The 24,551-nt window shown below is 39.7% G+C and overlaps 1 protein-coding gene across 1 annotated transcript in view; it reads right to left on the bottom strand.

Moving 5' to 3' along the window:
• Nucleotides 1-364: 364 nt before the first annotated feature.
• The window catches only part of CEP192 (centrosomal protein 192), a 100,258-nt gene continuing 76,071 nt past the window's right edge, over nt 365-24,551 (bottom strand). The window contains exons 33-44 of the mRNA XM_080684756.1: nt 20,439-20,589; nt 16,696-16,865; nt 15,961-16,084; nt 14,320-14,425; nt 13,675-13,882; nt 10,342-10,421; nt 9,686-9,781; nt 6,736-6,855; nt 6,174-6,295; nt 3,464-3,590; nt 2,706-2,764; nt 365-839 (exon numbers count right to left, since the gene is read on the bottom strand). Coding sequence (XP_080540882.1) covers nt 698-839; nt 2,706-2,764; nt 3,464-3,590; nt 6,174-6,295; nt 6,736-6,855; nt 9,686-9,781; nt 10,342-10,421; nt 13,675-13,882; nt 14,320-14,425; nt 15,961-16,084; nt 16,696-16,865; nt 20,439-20,589 — 1,505 coding nt within the window. The 3' untranslated portion in view covers nt 365-697. The remainder of the gene's footprint in view (nt 840-2,705; nt 2,765-3,463; nt 3,591-6,173; nt 6,296-6,735; nt 6,856-9,685; nt 9,782-10,341; nt 10,422-13,674; nt 13,883-14,319; nt 14,426-15,960; nt 16,085-16,695; nt 16,866-20,438; nt 20,590-24,551) is intronic.

Genomic DNA, 24,551 nt, shown 5'->3' on the forward strand with positions numbered 1-24,551 from the left:
GCTCAGTGTCTCACTGCCCTGATCTCATGGTGGGTGTCTGCAGAGGGCTCTGCTGCCCGGTTCTGGGGCACGTGTCCTGTCTGGCTTTACTTACAATAAATGCTATCTTAAAATACATCAACCTCTCCAATGTATTTGCATAAAATATGAAGACTTTTTCCACTGGAGGAAAACAATTTCATTAAAAGTAAGCTTCCCTCTTTACTCTGCAAAATTAGCTAAGGGGCAGGAGGAAGAGAGAAGGAATTTGTTAGGGGAAATGAAACTATGCAATGGAAGAGAAAAATCACAGAACCAACCCAGGAGCTTGGAAGTAATTAGAGTAAAGTGATATTCTGATTTCTGCATGACATCATATAAAAAAAGACAAGTTCAGTGAAAATTAACTTTATTTCTAGATATAGCACATTAAAATATATACCATCTTTATTCAGAATATCATAATCAATTCAAAAATAGAATTCTCTTCTCCCATCAAAAATTAACTACAATACTGTAGGCTAGATACATGATATTTTAGTCACGTCTTCAGTATTAGCTTCTCAAAACAACAACAACAAAAATCTACTGTTTATACATAAAATATTTTTATACATCGAATTTATCATACAAAATATATACAAAAGCATAATTGTAGTGTAGAAAAATGAAGTTACCAAAATATAACTTAGGTCATTTACTTTACACAAAATGTATTCTAGTTAATTTTTTCAAGAGCTTCACCAATTAGTCGAATAGCTACACTCTTGCCTTCATCGGTTTGAACAACAAGCAAAGCTTCAAATGTGCCCGGGGCCTTTGGTTTGAACTGCACGGGCATGTTGATGTAATGCTGGGCTCTGCAAAGAGAAAGGAAAATGTCAGCAGCTGATGCTGCAGCAACAAACAAATCACCTGCATAATGCCTGGCAGAGAACTAGTCCAGAAAATTCAACCTAAATTTATTTCTCATTTCTTTGATGTTATTATTGGCACAAAGAGAGAAATCTAAAACGTGATTCAAAAAGTACTGCATATGTACTCCTGGCTAACCAATAAAAATAGGAAAGAGGAAATCAGAGTTCTGACCATTGTGTATGGAGCTTCCTATTCCATCTGCAAAAGCAGGTGCCTGTCTACCTAAGAAAGGGTGAGAACACCCTACAAGCTACAGTGTGCTCATTTGGTTAAATAGATCACAGAGTTAGTGCTTTACACACAAGTCTGTGGGTTTTATTTTAAATATATTTGTATTGATTGGAGAAAGGGAGAGGAAGAGAAAGATAGAAACATCACTAATGAGAATCATTGATTGGCTGCCTCCTGCATGCTCCCTACTGGGGATTGAGCCCGCAACATGGGCCTGTACCCTTGACTAGAATCAAACCTGGGACCCTTCAGTGTGCAGGCCGACACTCTATCCATTGAGCCAAACTGGCTAGGGCCACAAGTTTTTCTTATTCTTATCAAATTTATACTTATCTGCTGCTATGAGAGTTGATGCTGGAATTTGTGACATTGCATATTTATCCTAAGTTCCATAATGACAGTTAATATGGATGAAAACTTTCTGGAAACTCATTGTGTTCAGAATAATAAGTAGCTGTCACTAATAAAGTATAAAAGTACCTTATTTATCTTCAAAGCACAAACATTTAGAAATATTTTAAAGTAATATGTTCAAAGAGTACATGTTCAAAGCAAACACAATGTAAGTTATGATACTATTTTAAATGCTATTGTATGTAAATTGCTCCAATTTTACTGAAATTAAAAATATTTTCCCATGTTTCTAAGTTCTTTTAGATGCTATTAACATGACTACGCAGCTAGGGCTGCACAGAAAAGCAGTGTTCTAATGTATGACAGCTTAAAATTTTCTAGCACTGGAATGGTAAGTCAAGTGCAACCCCTTTGCAGTTTCTAGCTCTATGTGTAAGTTCCGAGTACAGCACTGCTGTCTCAGGACTCAGTCAAAAAGGTCCTAGAATGTTTGCTGAGTAGTTCGAGTTCTCTTAGAACACAACATGTTTTTTAAATAGTCTCCTAATACTAAAATGAAATACCTTATAATAATTAAGTGGCTTAATTAAAGATGAAGATAAAATTACTCTTCAGTACTAAGTCCAACAGAACTTAAATAACAGGGACAAACAAGTTTGAGATTTCAACTTAAATGTACATCATGTAGAAAAAGAACATTAGCAACGACAATTAGGAAATGAGGCCCTGATTTAAGAACAATATAGGGTATTTGAAGAATGACAACTGCAGAGGGCCCTTAATACCATAATGCAAGTTTTCCCAATTAATGTGGAATACTAATTTTTGTCCAAATTAGTGAAAATTTAAATTGCTGATAAAGATAATATTTGAAGCAGGAATCATTCTAAAGTTACTCACAAGATAATTAAGGTTGCATGTATGTATGTGGCTGGCACAACACTGGGTAACAGGAATCATATGTAAAGTCCAAACCACAAGGTGAAGTCTGGGTAGCCACACTGTGAAGCACACTAGGAGTAAGGCATGAAGTGCTTTCCCTGCAGCTCATCCCCTTTCTTATTTAAGAAGATCCATGTGTTTACTGCTTGCTGGTGCTGGGGATGAAGATGAGGGGCTGCCAGAGAGGGAGGCCTCACAAGTCCTCGCTCCAAAGAGAAATCTTGATGTCCTGACAAATTCCTGCACTAGGATAAGAACATTGTGATTTATGATAAACTCACCTCAAAGAATATTTTGAATGCTTGACGTAGAAAGGCTCTCTGGGACTTAAAAACTTCAGCTGCAATTTAATATAAAACACTTTTATAAAGTTATGCAAGTTAGATATTTGAGTGTAAATTTATATTTGCAAATTTAAGTATAGCCACAAAATTAGGTAAGACAATAAATGCTCATAAAAACACATAAATGGAGCCCCGGCCGGTGTGTTAAATGGTTAGAGCACTGCTTGCACACTGAAGGGTCACGGATTCGATTCCCGGTCAAGGGCATGCACCTGGTTGCAGGTTTGATCCCTGGGAAGAGATGTGTGTGTGGGAGGCAACCAATCCATGTGTCTCTCTCACAACGATGTTTCTCTTTTTCTCCTTTCTACTCTCTCTGAAAATCAATGGAAAAAATATTCTTGGGTGGGGATTAACAAAAAACAAAAACAAAAAGAAAAATGCATAAAGGGGAATTTTAATATGTATTTACTCTAGTGTTATCCAGAAATATGTTGGTTTGATGGTACAGAACAAAGAGAAAAAGTTTTTTTAAAAGGATGAAAGCAAGTGCTAAATTTTTTCTTTTCAGATAAAGGGTCATGAACTTTCTATGAGTTTCTTTACAAATATGGTATTAAGGCATTTTAAAAAAACAACTAATTATTACAACTTAACTATAATCTAAAACACAAGCTTCTAATTATCAAGAAAATGTTTATCAAATAATTGGATAATTTCTTTTTCTAAAACCCACAATAGTATTTCCAACTTACCACGTGTGTAATAAAAGAATTATTTCGCAAGTTGACTTTTAAAGTCCTTGATTCCCCAACTCTAGTTGGTAGAAACTGATACACATCTTCTGGGGCATAAACTCCACGGTAGGTCAAGTCAAGGTGTCTGCTTTAGAAATAGGTTTAAAAGTCACCAATTTAAAATCAAGTTAAACAATTTAGATATATTAAATTATGGAGTACTTTAATTTGTGTTTTCTCCTACAACTCACTTAAAAAGTAGTTTTGTGACGGCCATTTAACTAAGTTGTGTAAAGATAAAATGCTGACAGCAGGCACTCTTACAGAGCTGTTGGGATTAGTTGCTATACAACACAGGATGGCAGCACCATCTCTAACCCTCTTTCTCACTAAAGTCTTGCTCTTCACTTAGCTCAAACCCAGCTTATAAAAGTGGCCCTAGTCTATTTCACTGACTTCTCACAGTGTAGTCCACTGATAATCTTTATTTTTATAACACAGACTACTCTAATTATATGACACAAGCTCTGGCCTCTTGGCAACATTTGATGGTAGTGACTTCCTCTTGCCTTGGCTTCTAGATTCCATGCTGCTGACTTTCATTTCTCTGGCCCCTCATCAGTCTGTGCAAGCTCATCTCTACTCCCTCACCTCTAATGCCACTGTCCCACAAAGCTTGGCCATGAACATCCCGATCTGCTCACATGGACTCTTGCTAGGCAATCACATCTCAGGCAATTCAGTGACTTCATAGCTATGTGACTCCCAGATTTGGTTCTCAGCTCAGATGGAATCTCTGGGCAGCATATCCAATCACCTCATAATTATCTTCTTACTAGAGGCCTGGTGCACAAATTCGTGCACAGGTGGATCCGGCCAGCCTGACCGCCCCGATAGGGCCAAGTGGCCAGGCCAGCTGGGGGGTAGGGGCCAGCCGACCCCACCCCCTGGTTGAACTCCTGGTCAAAAACTCCCGGTCAAGGGGACAATTTGCATATTAGCCTTTTATTATATAAGATGGCTCCATAAATACAGAGTAAACTTGTGCCCTTTCTCCTCAAATCTGATCCTCTAGATATTTTCTGCTAGGGGAACAGTATCTGGGAGCTGACCTTGACTCCCTTTTTTCTCACACCTTTGTCTAACCCATCACTGAGTCCTTCAAATTTCCTTCCTATTTCTTTAAAAAGTGTCCTTATCTCATCATTTTCCTTGACACTATCTGAGCCCTGGACTGCATAAGAATACCCTCTGACTTGTTTCACTGCGTGTATTCTTTCCTCCTTCAAATCAATCCATACTATACAGCCAAAAGGATTTTTTTCTCTAAGTACTTGAATCTCATCATGTCATTCAATGGTTTCTAGCAGCATTCCAGATAAACACCTGACACATGAGGCCGTGTATGGTCTGCATGCACTCTGCCCACCTCCTTCTGGAGCCTCAGCTAATAGCACACCCCCTCCTCTGTGCTTAGGCCTGCGGGCTGCTTTTAGTCCCTCAAAGGCCAACAATCCCCGCCACCTGGTCGTTTACACAGTCCTCTTCACCTAGGACATTTCCATTCATTCTCATCGTAAAGGTCCCATTTTAGGGAGGTTCTTCTCAGATATATATCCCCATGTTTCCCATTTATTTCCTTCCAGTCCTTTCCACAGGTTGTAATCAAGCCTTTTAAGTGTGATTATTTGTGATGTGGCTCCTCCTCCAGAAGGTGAAGTCTGTGGAGGCAAGAGCTAGGGCAGTTTTGCTCACTGTCTTATCTCCACCACCCAGAATGCAGTCAATAAGCATGAGATGAGCGAATGAGTAAATAGCACAGAGATTGTGATAAGAACACATTCTCTAAAGGATTCTAATTTCTTACAAATTGCATTACTTACTCCTACTAGAAATAAACGACCACATTTATAGTAAATTTAGCAGGTATTTATCATATTCTTACAAGCATCTTCCTGCAGAACTAACTTAGACCTAAATATCAGTTAAGGATTATTAGAAACATTTTCATTAGGTAAAACACTTAAATATTATCATTCAAGTTGTGTAAGCTGCTGGTATAAAATATACATCATTAGAAGTTTTTAAGAATTTACTTTCATAGATTTTTTAAAATCTTTTCTGGAATGTAAAATGGCACAACCACTTTACGAAAACTATTTGGCAGTTTATTTTAATGTTAAATACATGTTTATCATATGACCCAGCAATTATATTCTTAGATACTTTTATCTCCACAAAAATGAAAAAAATATGTCCACAAAATACACACACAATGATGTTCACAGCACCTTCATTCATAATGGTTCCAAATTGGAAGCTAACCAAATGTCAACAGGAAAATGAATAAATAAATTATGATACGTTCATACAATGGAATACTAAACAAAAAGGACCAAACTACAGATAATATGCAACAACACGAACGAATCCCCCAAAAATGTATGTTAAGTGAAAGAAGCCAGATAAAGAGTGCATATGTATATGAATTCAACCAACTAACCTATGGCAATAGATTAGAACAGGACAAACGTTGGGGTGACGGTGGAGGTTAACTGCAAAGGGACACAAAAGAACTTTCCACTGGACAAAAAAATAGTCTCTATCACAATTGGAGTGGTAGTAACACATGTAAACCCATAGGTAAAGTCACTGAGCATTTTATTGAATGTAAATGTACCTCTATAGAGTACCGGGTAACATGTGTAAGAATGACAAAACAACATACCCAGGTATGGGAGCAGGAGCTTCTGACACAGCTTGTCTTCGGGGCTTAACTAAATTATCTATTTTAATAAGAGTATTTGTAGAAACACATGAATTTTCAGGCTCATTTTCTGCTTTGACACTCTGTATAAAAATAAAGCATAGGGTGTGGGAGAAGAAATAATAGTCTAGGAAAATATAAGGACATTTACATTTTTTAATTCTACTATTTCCTTCACAATTTTTTAAAAGGAGACTTAAGATTTTTAAAGTACCTAAATCACAAATACTTTACTTTCCACTGCTCAGATTCTTTTACACACACACACACACACACACACACACACACACGATCTTATCTAATCAAGTTAGAGATTTCATAAAGTCAAACCCAGACTTCAAAAATGCCAATCAATAAAGATAAATGAAAAAATTAAGATAAGGCTATACAGCAGAATTAATGAAATTAGAGTAATACCAGGAAAATATTCTGCATTTTCAGGCCAGTTTTTCCTGTCAGTTTCACTTATACTTTCAATATACACACACAATAATAATTTAATTAAATTTAGTGTAATACTCACTTGTCCAGAAAGTTGAAATCTCAAGGTATGTTTCATGTGAGGCTCTGTAAGGGGGTGACATTCAACATCCCAAAACTGGGCATAATCCCCTTTATCTCTGGGCAAAAATGTAACAGAGACCTACAAAACAGTATGTCCAGGAGAGAAGTTTAGACACTGAACCTTACACACATGTAGTTAGATTACCAACTTAAAGTATTGGCATGAAAAATTAAAGGGGAAAAAACTTGCATTGGCTAGTTTTTCCCCTAATTAAAAAAGAATTTGAACAATTCTGCTCTTAATAGGCTTGTTACTATACCAGATCCAAAATATATTATTCTTTAAGGCTTTATGTAACATACTAGTGACCTGGTGCACAAAATTCGTGCACATTAAAAGGGAATTAGAGGAAATATTTTAATATTGCTATCTGCCCTTTCTCTATAATAGAAGTGTCAGAGATGAAAGAAAATTAGTAAAATGTATATGACAATCTTCCTCCTGTCAGAGTCTGGGGCATGCTGCGGGACCCAGAGTCAAGTCCCCGCCCGCCCATGCGCACCTCAAAATCACGCAAGACCCATACCCGGCCGGTCCCATCCCCATTAGGCGAGATTCAGACCTGGCCAGCCCCACTCCCGTCAAGCCCCGCCAGGCGGGGGGGTGCAGCCTCAGGTCCCCTAGCCTGGCACCAGGCAAGGGGCGCAGCCTCAGGTCCCCCGGCCCGGCCCCGGGTGGGCGGCACAACCTCAGATCCCCTGTCAAGCTCCACGAGGTGGGGGGCCCAGCCTCAGGTCCCCTGTAAAGCCCTTCCAGGTGGGGGCATAGCCTTAGGTCCCCCGGCTCAGCACCGGGAGGGTGGCACAGCCTTAGGGCCCCCGTCAAGCCCCACTGGGTGGGGGGCGCGGCCTGAGGTCCCCTGCCCCGGCCTAGCACCACGCAGCCTCAGGTCTCTGCTGATTGCTCGCTAAGGCTCATTATGGGAACTCGGCCTCCACTATGGGTGCAGCCATCTTGTGTTATGGAAACCCCACCTCCGCTGTGGGCGCTGCCATCTTTGTGATGGCGTTGATAGTCAATTTACATATTCCTTCTTTATTAGATAGGATAAGGTTTTCTTTATTTTGTATGTGATCAATAAATACCTTTTAAAGAGAAAAAATTCTAGAGATGTACATCTAAATGAGGAAGGTCCAACTCCAGACACACAACTGTGTTCCACTGCAATGCTTATGAACCCTCTGCTGGCCCAGTGGTAAAGGACTAAGCCCAGCACACAGTCACTAACTGGAGGGGAATGAAAGGACACAGAAAATGCAAAGGAAAGGTAGGTGCATAACAGGAGGTAGAACAGACAAGCACCACTATGCTACATGTCAGCAGCTTTTCCTATGATTAACTTCTGAACATTGGTCAGACCATTTACACTGACCATACAACTCAAAGTTAGAGATATGAACTGTATGCATACAATCTGTAAAAAGCTCAACAACGAGAAAGTTGTAATATTTAAAAATGGTGTTTTATAAAGTTTACCAGCATTAACAAGGAACTTTATCAAAGATTTCAGTGTGAAAAATACTGACTACTAGTCAGGGTGACAATGAATCAGTATTTGAGTCTGAACTTAACATTAAAACACTTACATGACCTAGTTTCTGTCACTATAGAACATAAGAGACAATGCAACCAGCAAGCCTGAGAGCATGGAGGCAAAGGCAGAATACTGATCGAAATGAGATCAAGATTAGTGAGTTATACTGTTAAAGATGCTTTGGGCCCTGGCTGGTTTGGCTCAGTGGATAGAGCGTCGGCCTGTGGACTCAAGGGTCCCAGGTTCGATTCCGGTCAAGGGCATGTACCTTGGTTGTGGGCACATACCCAGAAGGGAGTGTGCAGGAGGCAGCTGATCGATGTTTCTAACTCTCTATCCCTCTCCCTTCCTCTCTGTAAAAAATAAATAAAAAATATATTTTTTTAAAAAGATGCTTTGGACATTTAGAAGATTAAGAAGGAAAACAACCATGTCCTAAATGATGAAAATATACAAATTATCAGGAACTACTGGGGGGCAGTACCATGTATTAGACAAATCCCACTTACACCTCCTTCCAACCCCCAAAAAAGAGAGAAAGCCTAATATTATTGCATGTCACACAGTGGGAACATAACGGGCATTTTAACATTCATTAGCTCATTTAATCCCACAACAAATTCTGATGCTTCAAAAAATTATTGTGTACATCTTTTAAGAATTAGGTTGTAACTAATTTTTCCCTCTTCTGGAACACTATTATATACTGTACACCAATAATTGTACTATTTGGTAATGCTTCCATAAATGGTCCCAGAATGATGTGCCTTGTTCCCCTGGCCCCACCTTAAATTAAGAAACCAGACCTAAAATTCATTACAAATGTGATCTGATAAGATGAGATGTGTTGCTCTGGGCCAGAATATACAGTATGAACACAACAAAAATCATGGAAGTTACATTTCTATGTTAAGTATTGTGTGAAGAATTTCTGGGAGACAATCTAATCCTGTACGTTCATTTTTCTTTTTTTACAGTTACTGAGATATAAATTCACATACCATACAATTCACCCGTTTCAACAGGTTTTTTGTATACTAGTATCTCCAGAACTGTTTAACCATCACCACAAAGCTATTGTCTAGATTAGCGCTACCTGAAGTAAGTTCTAAGTACCAGCAGCCTGCAGCCACATGAAGTGCTTATATCAGAATGTAAATCAACCACACGACTAAGCATGGTATTTTGTTTTGCTGTTAGAGAGCAAGACTTTCTGCTGCAGGAAGCAATCCACTAACTTGTGTGAGCCTCTTCTCCTGTGGCAGCGGGGCTGTGAGCAGCACTGGTCTAGGTGAAGCAAAAGGCTCTGGTGGAAACAAAGGAGACACTCCTGGCCAACAACAGGAGCTGGCGTAAAACAACGTCAATACTCACCTTTTGGGTGCCGTGGCTTTCCATTATTCCCGAAATAGGAGAACATCTGAATGCTGCATAAGTAGCTCTAAAAACATCTCCACTTTCATCGACTGCCTACAAAGTAATCATTTAAACAATCAAATGAAAAAATGTAAAAAAGGCCTCGGTGTTCTAAACAACACACATGACAACACTCAGTTCCAGCATTGCCCACTGGCAGAGATTACTTGCAGGATACAGTAGGCTAACACTCAGTGGCAAAGAGCATTCAATTTTGCCTCCTGCACCAGCTCCCACTGGTGGCAAACACACAATGGTATGCAGAACCTGGGAGAGAAAAATGTACGTACACATGCACACACACACTGTTCCACTCTATAACAAATTTTTTGTATTTTTCAAAATAAACTTATTTCATATAAAAATCAGGGCTGTAGGAGATAGCATTAAATGGAGTAAGAACATTTTTCACATACATTCTCTAATTTGACTCTCAAAACCACCTCTCGAAAAAGACAGGGGCAGGTATTAGCCCAACCTCTAGAGAAAATCAAGTAAATGAATTAGGAACAGAAAGCCAATAATCTCAACCTATATTCACAATTCAACTTTTAAAACACCCTACCTCAAGTTTAAACAGTAAAACAAGTATAACAGCAGCAATGATTACTGACCTTGACATAAGGTGGAGCTAAAGATGACAGATACCACTTTACTTCTGTGTTACCATGATTCTGAAGTTCCAGATAATTTTCTAAAAGGAGCACATGTACAACAACTCAGTCTCTTGGAGAGGTAAGTAAATAAGCAGATTACTGTGATAATTACTATGACTGCCTCATCATAGAGAAAAAACATAATCATTAGATCCCTAGAGAAGCCCTACAGGAACTACAGTATTTTCTAACAAAATCACGTTTGACAGTATCTTAACTTGGATTTAATCAAAGTGCAATGCCAAGCTACCGAAAGGCTTAATTTTAAGCAAGAGAGCAATAAGGTGACTTCCATGATTAAGAAATGACTGCTGCAGCGGAGGAGAGATGGCAAGGGGTCAGAGTGAAAGAAGGAGCCCTGGGAAGCTGTCCCTGCAGCATGCGGTTGAGAGACGATGCATGAGTAAGTTCCTCAGACTTGAACTGCAGCAATGAGAGGAAAAGCAGTGAGCAGACACGGATTTATTTTGAAGACAGACTGTAAAGGACTAGCTCATGGACTGGATAGGAGGGAGGTAAGGGAAAGGTAGCAACTTCCACCCGGCCAGCATGGCTCCGTGATTGAGTGTCAACCTATGAATCAGGAGGTCAGGGTTCAATTCCCAGTTAGGGCACATGCCCAGGTTGTGGGTTCAATTCCCAGTGTGGGACATGCAGGAGGCAGCCGGTCAATGATTCTCTCTCATCATTGATATTTCTATCCTCTCTCCCTCTCCCTTTCTCCCTAAAATCAATAAAAATATATTTAAAAAGAAAAAAGAAGAAAAGAAAGCAACTTCCAGGAATCTGGCGCAGCAAAATGAGCAGACAGTGGTGCCACTTACTGAGAGACATGGGTGAGCTTGAAGCAGAAGCAGGTTTTGTAGGTGGAACAGGAGCTGTTTTTGTGAGAGGCCCACATGCAGAAGCTGAGCAGGTGCCTGGTGTGTACATCTGGGGCATAGGGAGAGCAGAGATAAAAGGGGGCACAGGCAGGTCCAGGAAGAGTTATCAGCAGTGGAACCTGAGAAAGTGTGTGCGAGGCAGGGACAAACCAAAAGAGCTTCCAAGGAGGAAGTATTCCAAGGAGGAAAGAGAAGTTGACAGTATTGAGAGGTCAAATTAACAAAGTCACATGGCAGAGACCCTGGATTTGACCTGGAGAGGAGTGTGTTCAGGACACAGTGGTAGCGCAGCTAAACCACCTGAGGAAGTGAAGGCAGGAACATAATCACTCCTCTAGGAAAGGGTGCTGAGGAAGCAGGCAGCTGTGGCAAGACTGCAGAGGGCACTTCTTAAATAGATGAAAGTAGAGCACATTGTGTGCTAATGGCAACGGATCAGCAAAGTGGGGAAAACTGATGACACAGGAGAGGGAAAGAGCTGGAGGAAGTCCCTGAGGAGGCGAGAATAGATGGACCTAGATTCCAAGGAAAAGGGTTCATCTGTGATGGAAACAGAAGCCTTTCAATGATCTGTGAGGCAAAGTCAAGGTCAGAAGGAGTGAGAGCAGGAACAGGGGAGGACAGCTGGAGCAGGAGCTTTAAGAAAGGAGCTGCTGCCCGGCTGGTGTGGCTCGGTGGTTGAGTGTCCACCTATGACCCAGGAGGTCAGGGTTCAATTCCCAGTGGGGCGCATTCCTGGGCTGCAGGCTCCATCCCCACTGTGGGACATGTGAGAGGCAGCCGATCAATGATTCTCTCATCATTAATGTTTCTGTCTTCTCTCTCTCTCTCCCTTCATCTCTGAAATCAATAAAAATATTTTTTTAAAGAAGGAGCTGTTAAATACTGTTAGAGAGGGTGATGCACACATACTAAGGAGGGCTGGGAAAGAGCCTAGTGTTGTTGATCTGAGAGTTGAGCTCATGAATCAGTCAGCATGTCGTTTTCTCCAGCGATGTTCTGCTGCTAAGGTATGAACATGGAGTAGGTAAACTATTGGTTTTAACATGGGTTAGGATTTTGCCAGATAGGAATGTAGGGGGAGAGGGGCATAAGGAAGTTAAGAATGTGAAGCAGTAATTACAATGATAGACCACAGAATTCAAGGAGGGTTATCAGAGAAGCGGGATGTGAGTAGGGTGATGGAGAGTGGAAAGATAATAGGATCAGTAGCCGGGAGGTCTGAATGAGGTCAAATAACTGCTGTAATTTCTGGAGTAAGTGAGCTGGAAAGACAGGAGGGTGATGTTCAGGAAGTGACAGGCTTGAAACGGAGAGAGAAAATATGGCATAGCTATTGGTGATGACAAAATCTAAGAGGGGACTGAAAGTAGGAAACTGAGCTTAAGTGGAAGACAAAACCAATAAAAGAGACCAGGAGCTAGAGGGCCAAGTGATAGATGGTCCCAAATTCTTTCTAATAGGTCCCACGTATAATCCTAGTCCTTTAGACTGAAGAGAAAGAGAAAGAGAGAGAGAAAGAGAGAGAGGGAGGCACAGACACACACACACTGACTCTCAAAGTGACATCAGTAAGTGACAGAGCAAGGCTCTACCCACTTTCCTCTCTTCTTCAGCTAACTTATTTGCAATTCTAGTAAAAAATCTAGTGAGCCCTAACCGGTTTGGCTCAGTGGATAGAGCGTCAGCCTGCGGACTGAAAGGTCCCAGGTTCGATTCCAGTCAAGGGCATGTACCTTGGTTGCGGGCACATCCCCAGTAGGAGGTGTGCAGGAGGCAGCTGATCGATGTTTCTCTCGCATCGATGTTTCTAACTCTCTATCCCTCTCCCTTCCTCTCTGTAAAAAAATCAATAAAATATATTTAAAAAAAAAAATCTAGTGAGAGTTGGGAAAGGATGGTTCTGACCATATAAAATCAAATAAAGTCAGCATGTAGTTTCCTCCAGCAATGTAAGACTCCTGGAATACACAGATTTATCAAATGCCTTATAGTTACAATTTTTTTTAAGTATATTTTATTGATTTTTTATAGAGAGAAAGGGAGAGGGAGAGAGAGTTAGAAACATCGGTGAGAGAGAAACCATCAATCAGCTGCCTCCTGCACACCTCCCACTGGGGATGTGCCCGCAGCCAAGGTACATGCCCTTGACCAGAATCGAACCTGGGACCCTTGAGTCCGCAGGCTGACGCTCAATCCACTGAGCCAAACTGGTTAGGGCTTATAGTTATGATTTTTAAGCTCCCCCAAGTCCATCTCATCATTGACATGATTGCCAATAACTACCTTACTTTGTCCTGAAGGGGGTAAAATTTGTACCTATCACTAACATATGGTGAACTACGAGTATTACATGCACTCAGTATGTCAGTAGACATTTGAATTAAATAATCTTGTGATATGATACCTGAAGTTTCACCGGGTTCTGTTGTAGGAAAAATAACAGTCTTATTTCTTATTTCAACTTTTGTGGAAGGTGGTTTTGTCATTGGTTTTACAAGATGTCTAGTTAAAGGCTCAGTAACTGGAAAAGGGATTCCCAATGGGTTGGAGGCCAAACGAGTGAGAAGTTCTGCTTGAGTCAAGTCTTCTCGAATTTGAACTTTCACAATTTTCTGAAATGAGCCAAATAAAGTGATAAGACACAAATGTAGCTGCAACTTTTAAAGAGAAACAACTCTTATTTTTAAGTCATGGTAGAGAAAAGCACTGCCATACGAAATACTTGATGAATTTATAAATTAAAATTTATTCAGATCAAAATAAATCTTTGGCTTTATCCCCTGTCCCCAAACTCATTTTTTCAAAGCAAATTTTATAAATTAATAATGGCTTCTAGGCTCCACTCTCCATTCCTGCCTCCACCCAGGAAAATCATTCAGATCACTAATAGAAAATCTCTGCACTAAACACTCTCTCTGAATAAATCTAGTCGGCTGAAAGAGCAGACCCCTTCATTTGACTTCTGAAATGTAAGTGCTAATAAGAATTACAACACCTAAGATAACACAAGTTAAGAGACATGTTGCTCCAAAAAAACTTTAACAAGTACCTTCTGTCCGTTGTCACAGTGAATATAGATCCAACCACTCCATGGGAACACGGACTGTTTTGTGGATGAGGAGGAACTAGGACTCACAAGAATCTGCAGCTTACTCCTTAAGAAAAGAGTGTAGCAATGAAAACCAAGAACAGCCTATACTTTAATAGCAAGAACAACAAGCGTTATAAATACTATCCTATCAATAACCAACTATTTCCTTATTGCTCAGAAAGAGCAGATAACAGAGGTGAGCTCCTATACACATCTGATTTCGCATCAACTCCAACTCTGTGACTAACAAAAAGTTAAGTAGCATGAAACCCTGAACCTAAGGGCAAACTCCCATGAAAATAGACCACACCGTAGAAATACCATTTAAAAAGCAATTCAAAATTAAAGTATCTAGAGAAAAGAACACATCTAGAGTAAAAAATCAAAACTACAAAGCTCTGAGCCACTTAAGAATAAAGAATAATACTGTCACAGTACAAAGGAAATGTAATGTAGGTGGGGAGAAAACTGGAAGGGAGAAGACAAAAAAGGAATGAAAACAAATTGTTTCTCCCCCCACCCCATTACTAAAATTTTCCATGTTCATTGTTCTCTTCAAGAGCTATGGGATGTCAAACAACAAATATAGACAATATAGCCAGACTTGTGACTTAAAAAAAAATCCCCAGTTACAAAAGCTATTTTGGTACAGGTCAAAATGGCAGAGGAAGATTATTTCCACTGCTAACAGCTAAACACATGGGACAATGGAAAAAGTTGTTTGTGAACAACCTGTCCTCATTTCTCTAAATTTTCAACCATTAATTAGTAAATGTTTAGTTGACTGCTTTGGTCCTAGGAATGTTTCTCTGGAGTGTCCCTAACCATACCTCACCTCAGGTCTTAGTCAAGTAAGTGTATACTCCATCATTTTGCAAAGTACATAAACTTCATATTGTTGTTCTGCAAAGTTGCTATTGCTAAATATGAAGCAACTATCAGATGTGAAGGTCTGTGCTGACCCCCACACAGTCTCTAAAAAGCTACGGCGCTGTAATAGGCTTTACCTTCTCTTATCAATAATTAAGCTGCAAATAGAGGGTAGCTGCTTATCAACATTAGGCCCTCAAAGACTTCCTTCTATCTCAGAATAGTCTTTGCAGAAAATGGCAAGGTAAGTTTGTGGGTCAGACATATTAAGTCAGAAAAAGCTTTGTCTATAAATTGCCCTTCAGACAAAACGCTCAGAATAAGTGAGTGAAACCCAAGGTAATGAAAGGCAGAACATCTGGGCTTTAGAGACCATCACCCCTCGTCATAGCCCCAACTATATCCCTTGCTTTGTAATTTTGTAGCCAGAGTAATATGCCAGAAAACATTCCCATGTCTTCCCTCCGGAACGCTTTCCCACCTCTCACGTCTTTCTTGACCTTTAGGCTATACACCATGTTTGGCTACAGGCATGGTCATTATTGCACTAAGTAGCATGAGTCTTGAACTCATGGTTAAGTCCCACAGAACCACACATGGCACACTGTACAGATTCAGCACATGGCAAAATTCTACTAATACACTGAAACAGCATATTATTTGATCCTTAAAAGATTACCACGCCAGCATCTGAATAACACACCCGGAGAAAAGAGACGGCATACTTACTCTGGCTCAATAAATCCATGTTGTGGTGTGACCGTAAGGCAATGTGCTGGCCAGTATAGTTCAAATTTCAGTAACCTAACAGAATTATTTAAAATCTGGAAACGTCCAGTTTTTGCCAGGTCATCTATTATATCAGATAAATAAATGTTACTTTCATTTAGCATTAGTGAATAAGACCCAGTTAATAACAGTAAGAATAAATCCTAAATAAGTACACTAGTAAACCAGCTTATTGTGCTTTCTCAATTGCCCAGTTACAGGAATTCCAAATTCCTGGTAAAGCAGACCATCCATCTGTTTACTCTTGGAAACGACAAAGATACTGACCAAATACTGACCAAAGTTCAAATACTGAACAAAGGGAGAGAAAATAGGAAACCTGGAAATTGTTATTACCACCTGGTCTTATCTTGGGCGCATGTATAGGCACCAGATTTATTCCTACTCTGAACCAACTATGTCAATGTTAAGGCTAAAAGAGGCCAAGTGCCAAATGATTTCCTTGGGGCAGAAGATGTGGTGGAAGGAAGGGACCATGACTCCTAAGTGGCTCTGCCGTACGGGGAACTGGGAGCTTGGACTGAGGGCCATGGCCTTTGTCAGGATGATGCTGTGGTTAAGTCTGAGCTGGGCCTCTAGTAGTCCACATATATATCCTAGATGAGCCAGGGGTACCATGTAAGTACAGCAGGGTTTCAGAGGGCATTCCCGTCATGTTGTCGCTGACATACTCACACGCAGAAGGGGCTACCAAAATCAAGTGTTCAGGGTGGACAGTCCACATTTCTTCAGAGGATGATTTATCTTGAGGTGGGTGAACAACTTGTGAAAGTAGAGAACTCTGAGGACCTTTAACTGGTAAAACATCCAAAGAAACATTGCCACCATGTTTCCCAAGACTGTCACTACAGAAAAAAAGAAATAAAAATCAAAAGTGATAAAAAGCCAGATTGTGTCACGTTTTTATATTAATTCTGCATTTCAAAACATTTAGATAAAACTGAAAGTGCATTACATACTGTGTATTTTTCAGTGAATTAAAATCCTTCATATTGTGTACTCTTAAAGTAATGTATAAAAAATGCAGAATAGGTCAAATACCATTATACTAATTTTTACTAAGAATACTCAATGATTTAATTTCTTTCCTGCTTTGACTTCTGCATGCCATCTAAGGTCTCTTACAAGGATTTACTAGAAAATGAACCAATATTAAGAATTTTTAAAAAAACAATGAAACTCTTAATGTATCTATAACTGTTTTCATGATGCTAACACCAAACACTTTAAAATAAGAAAGTCCTTTGGGAAAAATGCCACAGTAAAAAATGCTAATAAAATTTAACAAGTTTTTAATTAAATGTTGAAGCAGTGTTTTCAAATAAGCCTTAGATTACAAAAAAAGTAATTCAGCATAAATTTTGTAATCACAAAAACACATGGTTTAATTGAAGTTCAACTGTGCAGAATCCAAATTCTCCTACTCTACAGTGGAACGTCTTTAAGCCAACACTCAGCACAGAGAAATTCGCTTTACCTTTGCCCATTGCCCTCTCACCCCCTCCTTTTCAAAGCAGGCCTCTACTGCCCCAGGGAAATAATGGAGGCACCTGCCCAATGTCAGGAATAATTTTAAGAAATAAAAACGTTTATTCTTGGCTTTTTAGCTTCCTAAGAACCAGTACCTCATAATAAGTGATTTTCAAGATAATTTTTCATATATGTAACTCTCTTTAATTCGTTCTTTGACTCAGTATCTTAGAAGAAAATTAACATTGTAAGTATAGGGGAAAGCAAGCAAGCTGGCTGAACTAGAGGCATTGGGTGATTAAGGTGAGTGCGTGTGTCAGCAGTGAATTTAGTGGCACTGGGACTTGCAGGGAACTCTCAGGCAAAGTGAGTTGGCAACACTGGGCCCAGGGAGACAGCCCATGTGATGAGAAGATTGGTTAAAAACAGAAGAATTGAGTAAAATGTAAATATATTGAGGCTAATAGGGCCAGGAATCTCAGTGTTGGAGAAAAAAAATACACAATCAGAGAAAGGAAAAAAGGAATACATTGTATTTTGTTAGATTAGAATTGGAGGTATCAGTATATACTCATAGTTTTAACTTATTAACAGACATGGATACATGTGGATTTATATATAAATGCTTTTGTCTTCTAGCTCTGTCTACTGAGGAGGCCTAGAAGTAGTGACATCTGAAAAGCAACAGCACACCAACCACCCATATCCTGGTTTCAATTCCATTCTCTACTAAAAGGAACCAAGACTTCTAAGAGAAGTCCCAGCTATTCTAGGGCCTGGACAGAGGAAGTATAAGATGAGCCTAGAACAGTGGTCAGCAAACTGCAGCTCTGTTGACTAATGAGTTTGCCGACCACTGGCCTAGAATATCCTGTTGTGCCACCGAATAAGGAAGTGCTCAAAGAATGCTGTGGGCACATCAAAAAGATCAAGAATCCAAATTAAGAGACCAAATAATGACAGTAAAGGATTAATACTGAACCCATGAGTCTGTTCTAAGTGAATTAAGTACATAAAAGAGGGAAAAATAAATCTCTTCCTCATAGTGGAAAAACAACTAATAAATGTAGGAAAATGAAATGAGGAAATCACTATTTGGTAAATAAGATAGTAATATGTGATTCAGGTAACAATCATCAGTAGGTGCTGAAAGTTTGATGAGGAACTAAGATAATTCATCATCTCCAGGTATTTCCCTATAAGAAATTAACTACCTTTACAGTGGAGAAACCTGGCAGACACCATTTTAACTAAATGATAAAAATATTTCTAGTACTGGAACAAATCAGCACTGTTTTACTACTCAGAGAGGATGCACTGTGAAAACAAACAGTATCATTTCTGTGGTGTTCGAAATCTGCAAATTGAGGAATATTTTACAAAATAACTGGCCTATACTCAACAAAAACATCAAGGTTGCTGGTAAGAAAAGGGTTAGTTAGCAGCTGGCCTGCAAATATTTTCTCCTTTTTTACGATAGAATGCCCAAGAAAAAAAAAATGTCTTGAAATCCCCTAGATGTCATCTTGCTAATGACATCTGCTAGCAAAAAATTAATGTCCTTACCTACAGAATGTTTAACAGTATATTCCTAGTCTGTCTAGAATTGTTTATGGTAAAAAAACAAAACACCAAAACAGCATAGCTGTTAGCAAAAATATCACGTTATAGTTATTTAAATATCAAGAGGCCTGGTGCACGACATTCATGCACTTGGGAGGGGTGTCACTCAGCCCAGCCTGCGCCCTCTCACAGTCCAGGACCCCCCGAAGGGTTGTCCGCCTACCGGCTTAGGCCTGCTTGCTGGAGCGGGCCTAAGCCAACAGGCAGACATCCCCCGAGGGGTCCTTAGCACTGCCATGGAGGCAGGAGAGGCTCCCACTACCACCGCTGCACTCACCAGCAGTGAGCCCGGCTTCTGGCTGAGCGCACTGACCACCACCCAGGGGCAGCTCCTGCGTTGAGTGTCTGCCCCCTCGTGGTCAGTGTGTGTCACAGCAACCAATCGTTCCACCGTTCAGTCAATTTGCATATTGGCCTTTTATTATATAGGATAGCAAGCTTTCATGATTGAGATGGCTCCATCTTCTGTGTTAGTGATGTATCACATGCACAACTTGCATTAAGTTTGAGCCAGAATGGAGAATGTTGCAAAAAAGACCTAGGAGGCAAGATTTGCAATCCGGATTCCTTCACGTTTCACCTAAAACTATTAGTAAAGCTTAATTCTGGCTAATATCTTTGATTCTGTGGATCTGATTTGATAATCCAACCTTTTGTGTTATCTCAGTCATGGAAGATAAGGAAAGAGGAACTGTTCTATATTAAAAGAGATTAGAGATAGGCTAACTAAATGCAAGGTGTGACCTTAAATTCTGAACTAAAGAGGAAGGGGAAAGGAAAAGTTTCTTATTTATTTGCTTGATTTAACTATACATGACATTACTGGGGAACTGGGGAAATTTGAATGGAATCCATGGACTAGATGGTAATCCTGATGCTTTCAATGTTACTGTCCCTAATTTTGATGGGTTTACCACGGCTATGTAAGAGAGTGGTTGTGTTTTTAAGAAACTTAGTGCAAAAAAAAGAAAGAAACTTAGGGCTACTTGGTCATCATCCCTGCAACTTACCATTAAATGGTTCAGAAAAAAGTTATGTATACATAAAGGACAATAAAGTAAATGTGTTAAATGTTAACAACTGGGGAATCTCAGCAAAGGTAATATATGGGAATTCCCTGAACAATTTTTTAGCTTTTCCATGAATTTGAAATTATTCAACTGAAACCAAAAAAAAAAAAAACAACAACAACAACAAAAAAAAACGAAGATGAAATAAACATTTGAGACAAATAAATTAATAAATGAAGTTTAGGGAAAAGGCCAGCTATACTATGAATCAAGTAATCTTAAAGTCTGTTGTGACAGATGTTTTGTTTGTTTTACCTTTTAAATTCTAAGGTAGCTTTGGAAGAAGACTGAAGGAATTCTCTGCTAGAAATGGAATCTCTGAATTCCCCAATCACCGAAAGCATAATTTTACGCATATTTCCATAAAAGAGTTGAACATCATTAGGCCGCTGGGGAAGATCATACACTGAAATAGAAATAATGTTTGAAATATATGAATCCACATAACCACACTACAAATACCAGATAAATTTATATATATATATTTACTAGCCACAAAATATTACTATGTTAGGTGGGGAGTAGGTGACAATTTGATTTTTAATACTAGTCATGAGCATGAAATTATAGGCAGCTCAGCATCAATGATTAGCAGCACAGGTTCTGGCCTCAGATTTGAACTACAGCCTTGCCAATCGTTAGCTCTGAAACCTTTGGCACTTAACCTCTCTAAGACTAAGCTTTAGTCTCCTCATGTACAATATGGAATAACAAACTATCTCAGGGATTGTTGTGACCATTAAAATAAGAATTTTAAAAGATATATGTGGCCTAAACATTTATATAAAGCTAACTGTGGACCAGACACTGTTCTATTTCTTTTGTGTATATTAACCTACTTGGTTTTCACAACTCTTTGAGAAAGGCATTATCTCCACATCAAAGATGAGGAGGAATCTGAAGCACAAGGAGGTTAAGAGTGCACAATTTATAAGTGGCAGTCTTGCAAATATTTAACTTAAATCTAGAAACCAGGCAATATTAATATCATTAAATATTGTAGATTAATAAAATGGTGCTGGAGTTGAATATCTAGACTAGACCAACTGAATTTATACAGACAAGAAATTTTATAGAACATGTTTATAATCTACATATAAATTAGATTTTAAGAATTATATTTTTAAATGGAAATTTTAAAAGAACATAGTAAGTGTAAACTGAAATTTATAGTAACCAATATATCTGACTATAAAAGTTCAAATCAACTGTAAAAATGTCACTAATTACACATTTTACAAAAATGTGATTATAAATATTTGTAATAATATGCTCAAACAAATATTATTCAAAATAATCATGTACAAAGTTCAACTACAGCACTCTCATAGGTGATCTACTATGCTAACACAAAACAAAGTGGGATTGTTTCCTCTCTTCAGCTTGATGATAAATGTACCATCTCAAGAAATCCAGTATTCTTTGAGGTAGAATCTGGCATTTCAAAGAACCCCCTAAGTCCCAACTCAACCCCATCTTAAATGGGTGATCTTGCATGTTACTTATCTCTTGGTTACTGTCCTAATATTACACATTTGTTAAATTTTTGTAAATGAGGTTCCCTCTTCCTAGTTCTTCAAGATTCCTCAAGAGTCACCTCGGAGAAACCAAGATGGCGGCATAGGTAAACCCCTAAACTGCTGCCTCCCACAACAATATCAAAACTACAACTAAAAGACAAAACGGACACCATCCAGAACCACAGGAAAGCTGGCTGAGTGGAAATTCTACAACTAGAAGGAAAGAGAAAAGCACATTGGGATTCAGAGGAGCTGCAAAAGGCTGAGGCACGGAGACGCGTGCACAGAGAGGACGGGTGGCTGAGTGCATGGGCAGCTGAGTGCACGGCTGGCTTTCTAAAGTGGGAGGGAGACGGAAGCTCACAACTGCACTGAACTCCAGTCCCGGGCGAGACACTGGGAACCCAGACTCATTCGGGGGGGGATCTGAACTGTCAGGAAAAGAGAAAGCACACTGAGACTCAGGCGAGCTGCGGAAGGCAGAGGTCCAGAGGCACGCGTGCGCAGAGAGGACTGACTGCTGAGTGCATGGGTGGCTGAGTGTGTGGCTGGCTTTATAAAGCGGGAGGGAGACGGAAGCTCCCGACTGTGCTGAACTCCAGTTCCGGGCGAGTTTCTGGGAACCCAGACTCATTCGGGAAGAAACTGGTCTGTCTGGCAGCAGGCAAAACTCGAGGGCGGCTTTCTCTCACAGGTGCTTGCAGCGATTACCAAGGGACATTGAGACCCAGGGCCTCATAGGGCAGGGCTGATGGGAAGCCAAGGCTGTCTGCTCCACCCTGAGACTCCCCGCCATCCAAGCTGAGCACAGAGGCTTTTGCAATTTTGCAAGTCTTGTCTCATAAGGGTGTCTCCAGCACAGAAGTTCTCCCAGCATAGACACAGCTGATCCTCATGGCCACTTGGCCTGGAGGTCAATTCCTCCCAGTGATACCAACAAGAAGACTTAACTACAACAAGGCTGTGCACACAGCCCACAAAGGGGTGCACCAAGAGTGTCCACCTCAGGTAACTGGGGAGGCTGAGCCACTGTGCCCTAGAGGACACCTACCACACAAAGCTACTCTACCAACTCAGGGAAGCAACAAAAATGCGGAGACAAAGAAACAGATCACAAATGAAAGAAATGGAGGAGAGCAAACGACTGGATATAGAGTTCAAAACCATGGTTATAAGGTTTTTCAAGAATTTCCTAGAAAAGGCCGATAAATTTAGCGAGACCCTCGAAGATATGAAAAAGGACCAACTAGAAATTAAACATACACTTGCTGAAATAAATATTATACAGAGACCTAAAAGCAGACTAGAGGACCACAAGAATCAAGTCAAAGATGTGAAATAAGAAGAAGAAAAAAACACCCAACCAGAAAAGCAAAAAGAAAAAAGAATCCAAAAATATGAAGATAGTGTAAGGAGCCTCTGGGACAACCTCAAGCGTACCAACATCCGAATTATGGGGGTGCCAGAAGAAGAGAGAGTGCAAGATACTGAACACCTATTTGAAGAAATAATGACAGAAAACTTACCCCACCTGGTGAAAGAAATAGACTTACAAGTCCAGGAAGCGCACAGAACCCCAAACAAAAGGAATCCAAAGAGAACCACACCAAGACACATCATAATTAAAATGCCAAGAGCAAAAGACAAAGAGAGAATATTAAAAGCAGCAAGAGAAAAACAGTTAGTTACCTACAAGGGAGCACCCATAGGATTGTCAGCTGATTTCTCAACAGAAACTATGCAGGCCAGACGGGAGTGGCAAGAAATATTCAAAGTGATGAATAGCAAGAACCTACAACCAAGATTCCTCTACCCAACAAAGCTATCATTCAGAATGGAAGGTCAGATAAAGAGCTTCACAGATAAGAAAAAGCTAAAGGAGTTCATCACTGCCAAACCAGTATTATATGAAATGCTGAAAGGTATTCTTTAAGAAGAGGAAGAAGAAAAAGGTAAATATAAAAATTATGAATAACAAATACATGTCTACCAACAAGTGAATCTAAAAATCAAATGAATAAAAAAATCTGATGAACAGAATAAACTGGTGAATATAATAGAATCAGGGGCATAGAAAGGGAGTGGACTGACAATTCTCAGGGGGAAAGGGGTGTGGGGGGTGCGGGAAGAGACTGGACAAAAATTGTACACCTATGAATGAGGACAGTGTGGGGGAGGGAAGGTTAGAGTGTGGGGTGGGAACCAAGTGGAGGGGAGCTATGGGGGGAAAAAAGAGGAACAATTGTAATAATCTGAACAATAAGATTTATCAAATTAAAAAAAAAAAAGTCACCTCACTCTACATGGGGTACCCCTTCCTATGTGCTCTCCCAGATTCCTAAACACAGCTCTATCTTAGCACTTTTCACACTGCACCTTAATCATCTGTCTTCCCTCCAGCATGTAAGCCCATAAAGGCCAAGCACTGCATCTTTTACCTCTATAGACTGGCACCCTGTACTCTCAAATACATGTACATTCAATCAAAGAAATAAATGTTGCTGAATCATGAACTGTGCCAAGCTCTGATTCACTTAAGACTACCTACTTTCAGTCTTCACTGTTGCTGCAATAAATGTTTCTGTTCCACATATACAGCACAGTTCAGTTTAACTCTCTTACTGGGATCTTTCTTAGGAGGAAGAAATAAGGAAGGTGAAGCTTAGGGGAGCAGAAGTGTCAGAGATGGGTCTTGAATTGAGTTTTAACTCCAAATCCAAGGTTCTTTCTATATTCTGCCCCCTTAACACATTATTGACAAGGTCCACTTCAAATCTTTTCATTATTTCTAACCCCCACTTCTAGCTTTCCTATGAATAGATGTTCTAGTCTCCTAATTACTGAAAAG

The sequence above is a fragment of the Plecotus auritus genome (assembly GCF_963455305.1).
Source record: "Plecotus auritus genome assembly, chromosome: 8".
NCBI classification, from domain to species: Eukaryota; Metazoa; Chordata; class Mammalia; order Chiroptera; family Vespertilionidae; genus Plecotus; species Plecotus auritus.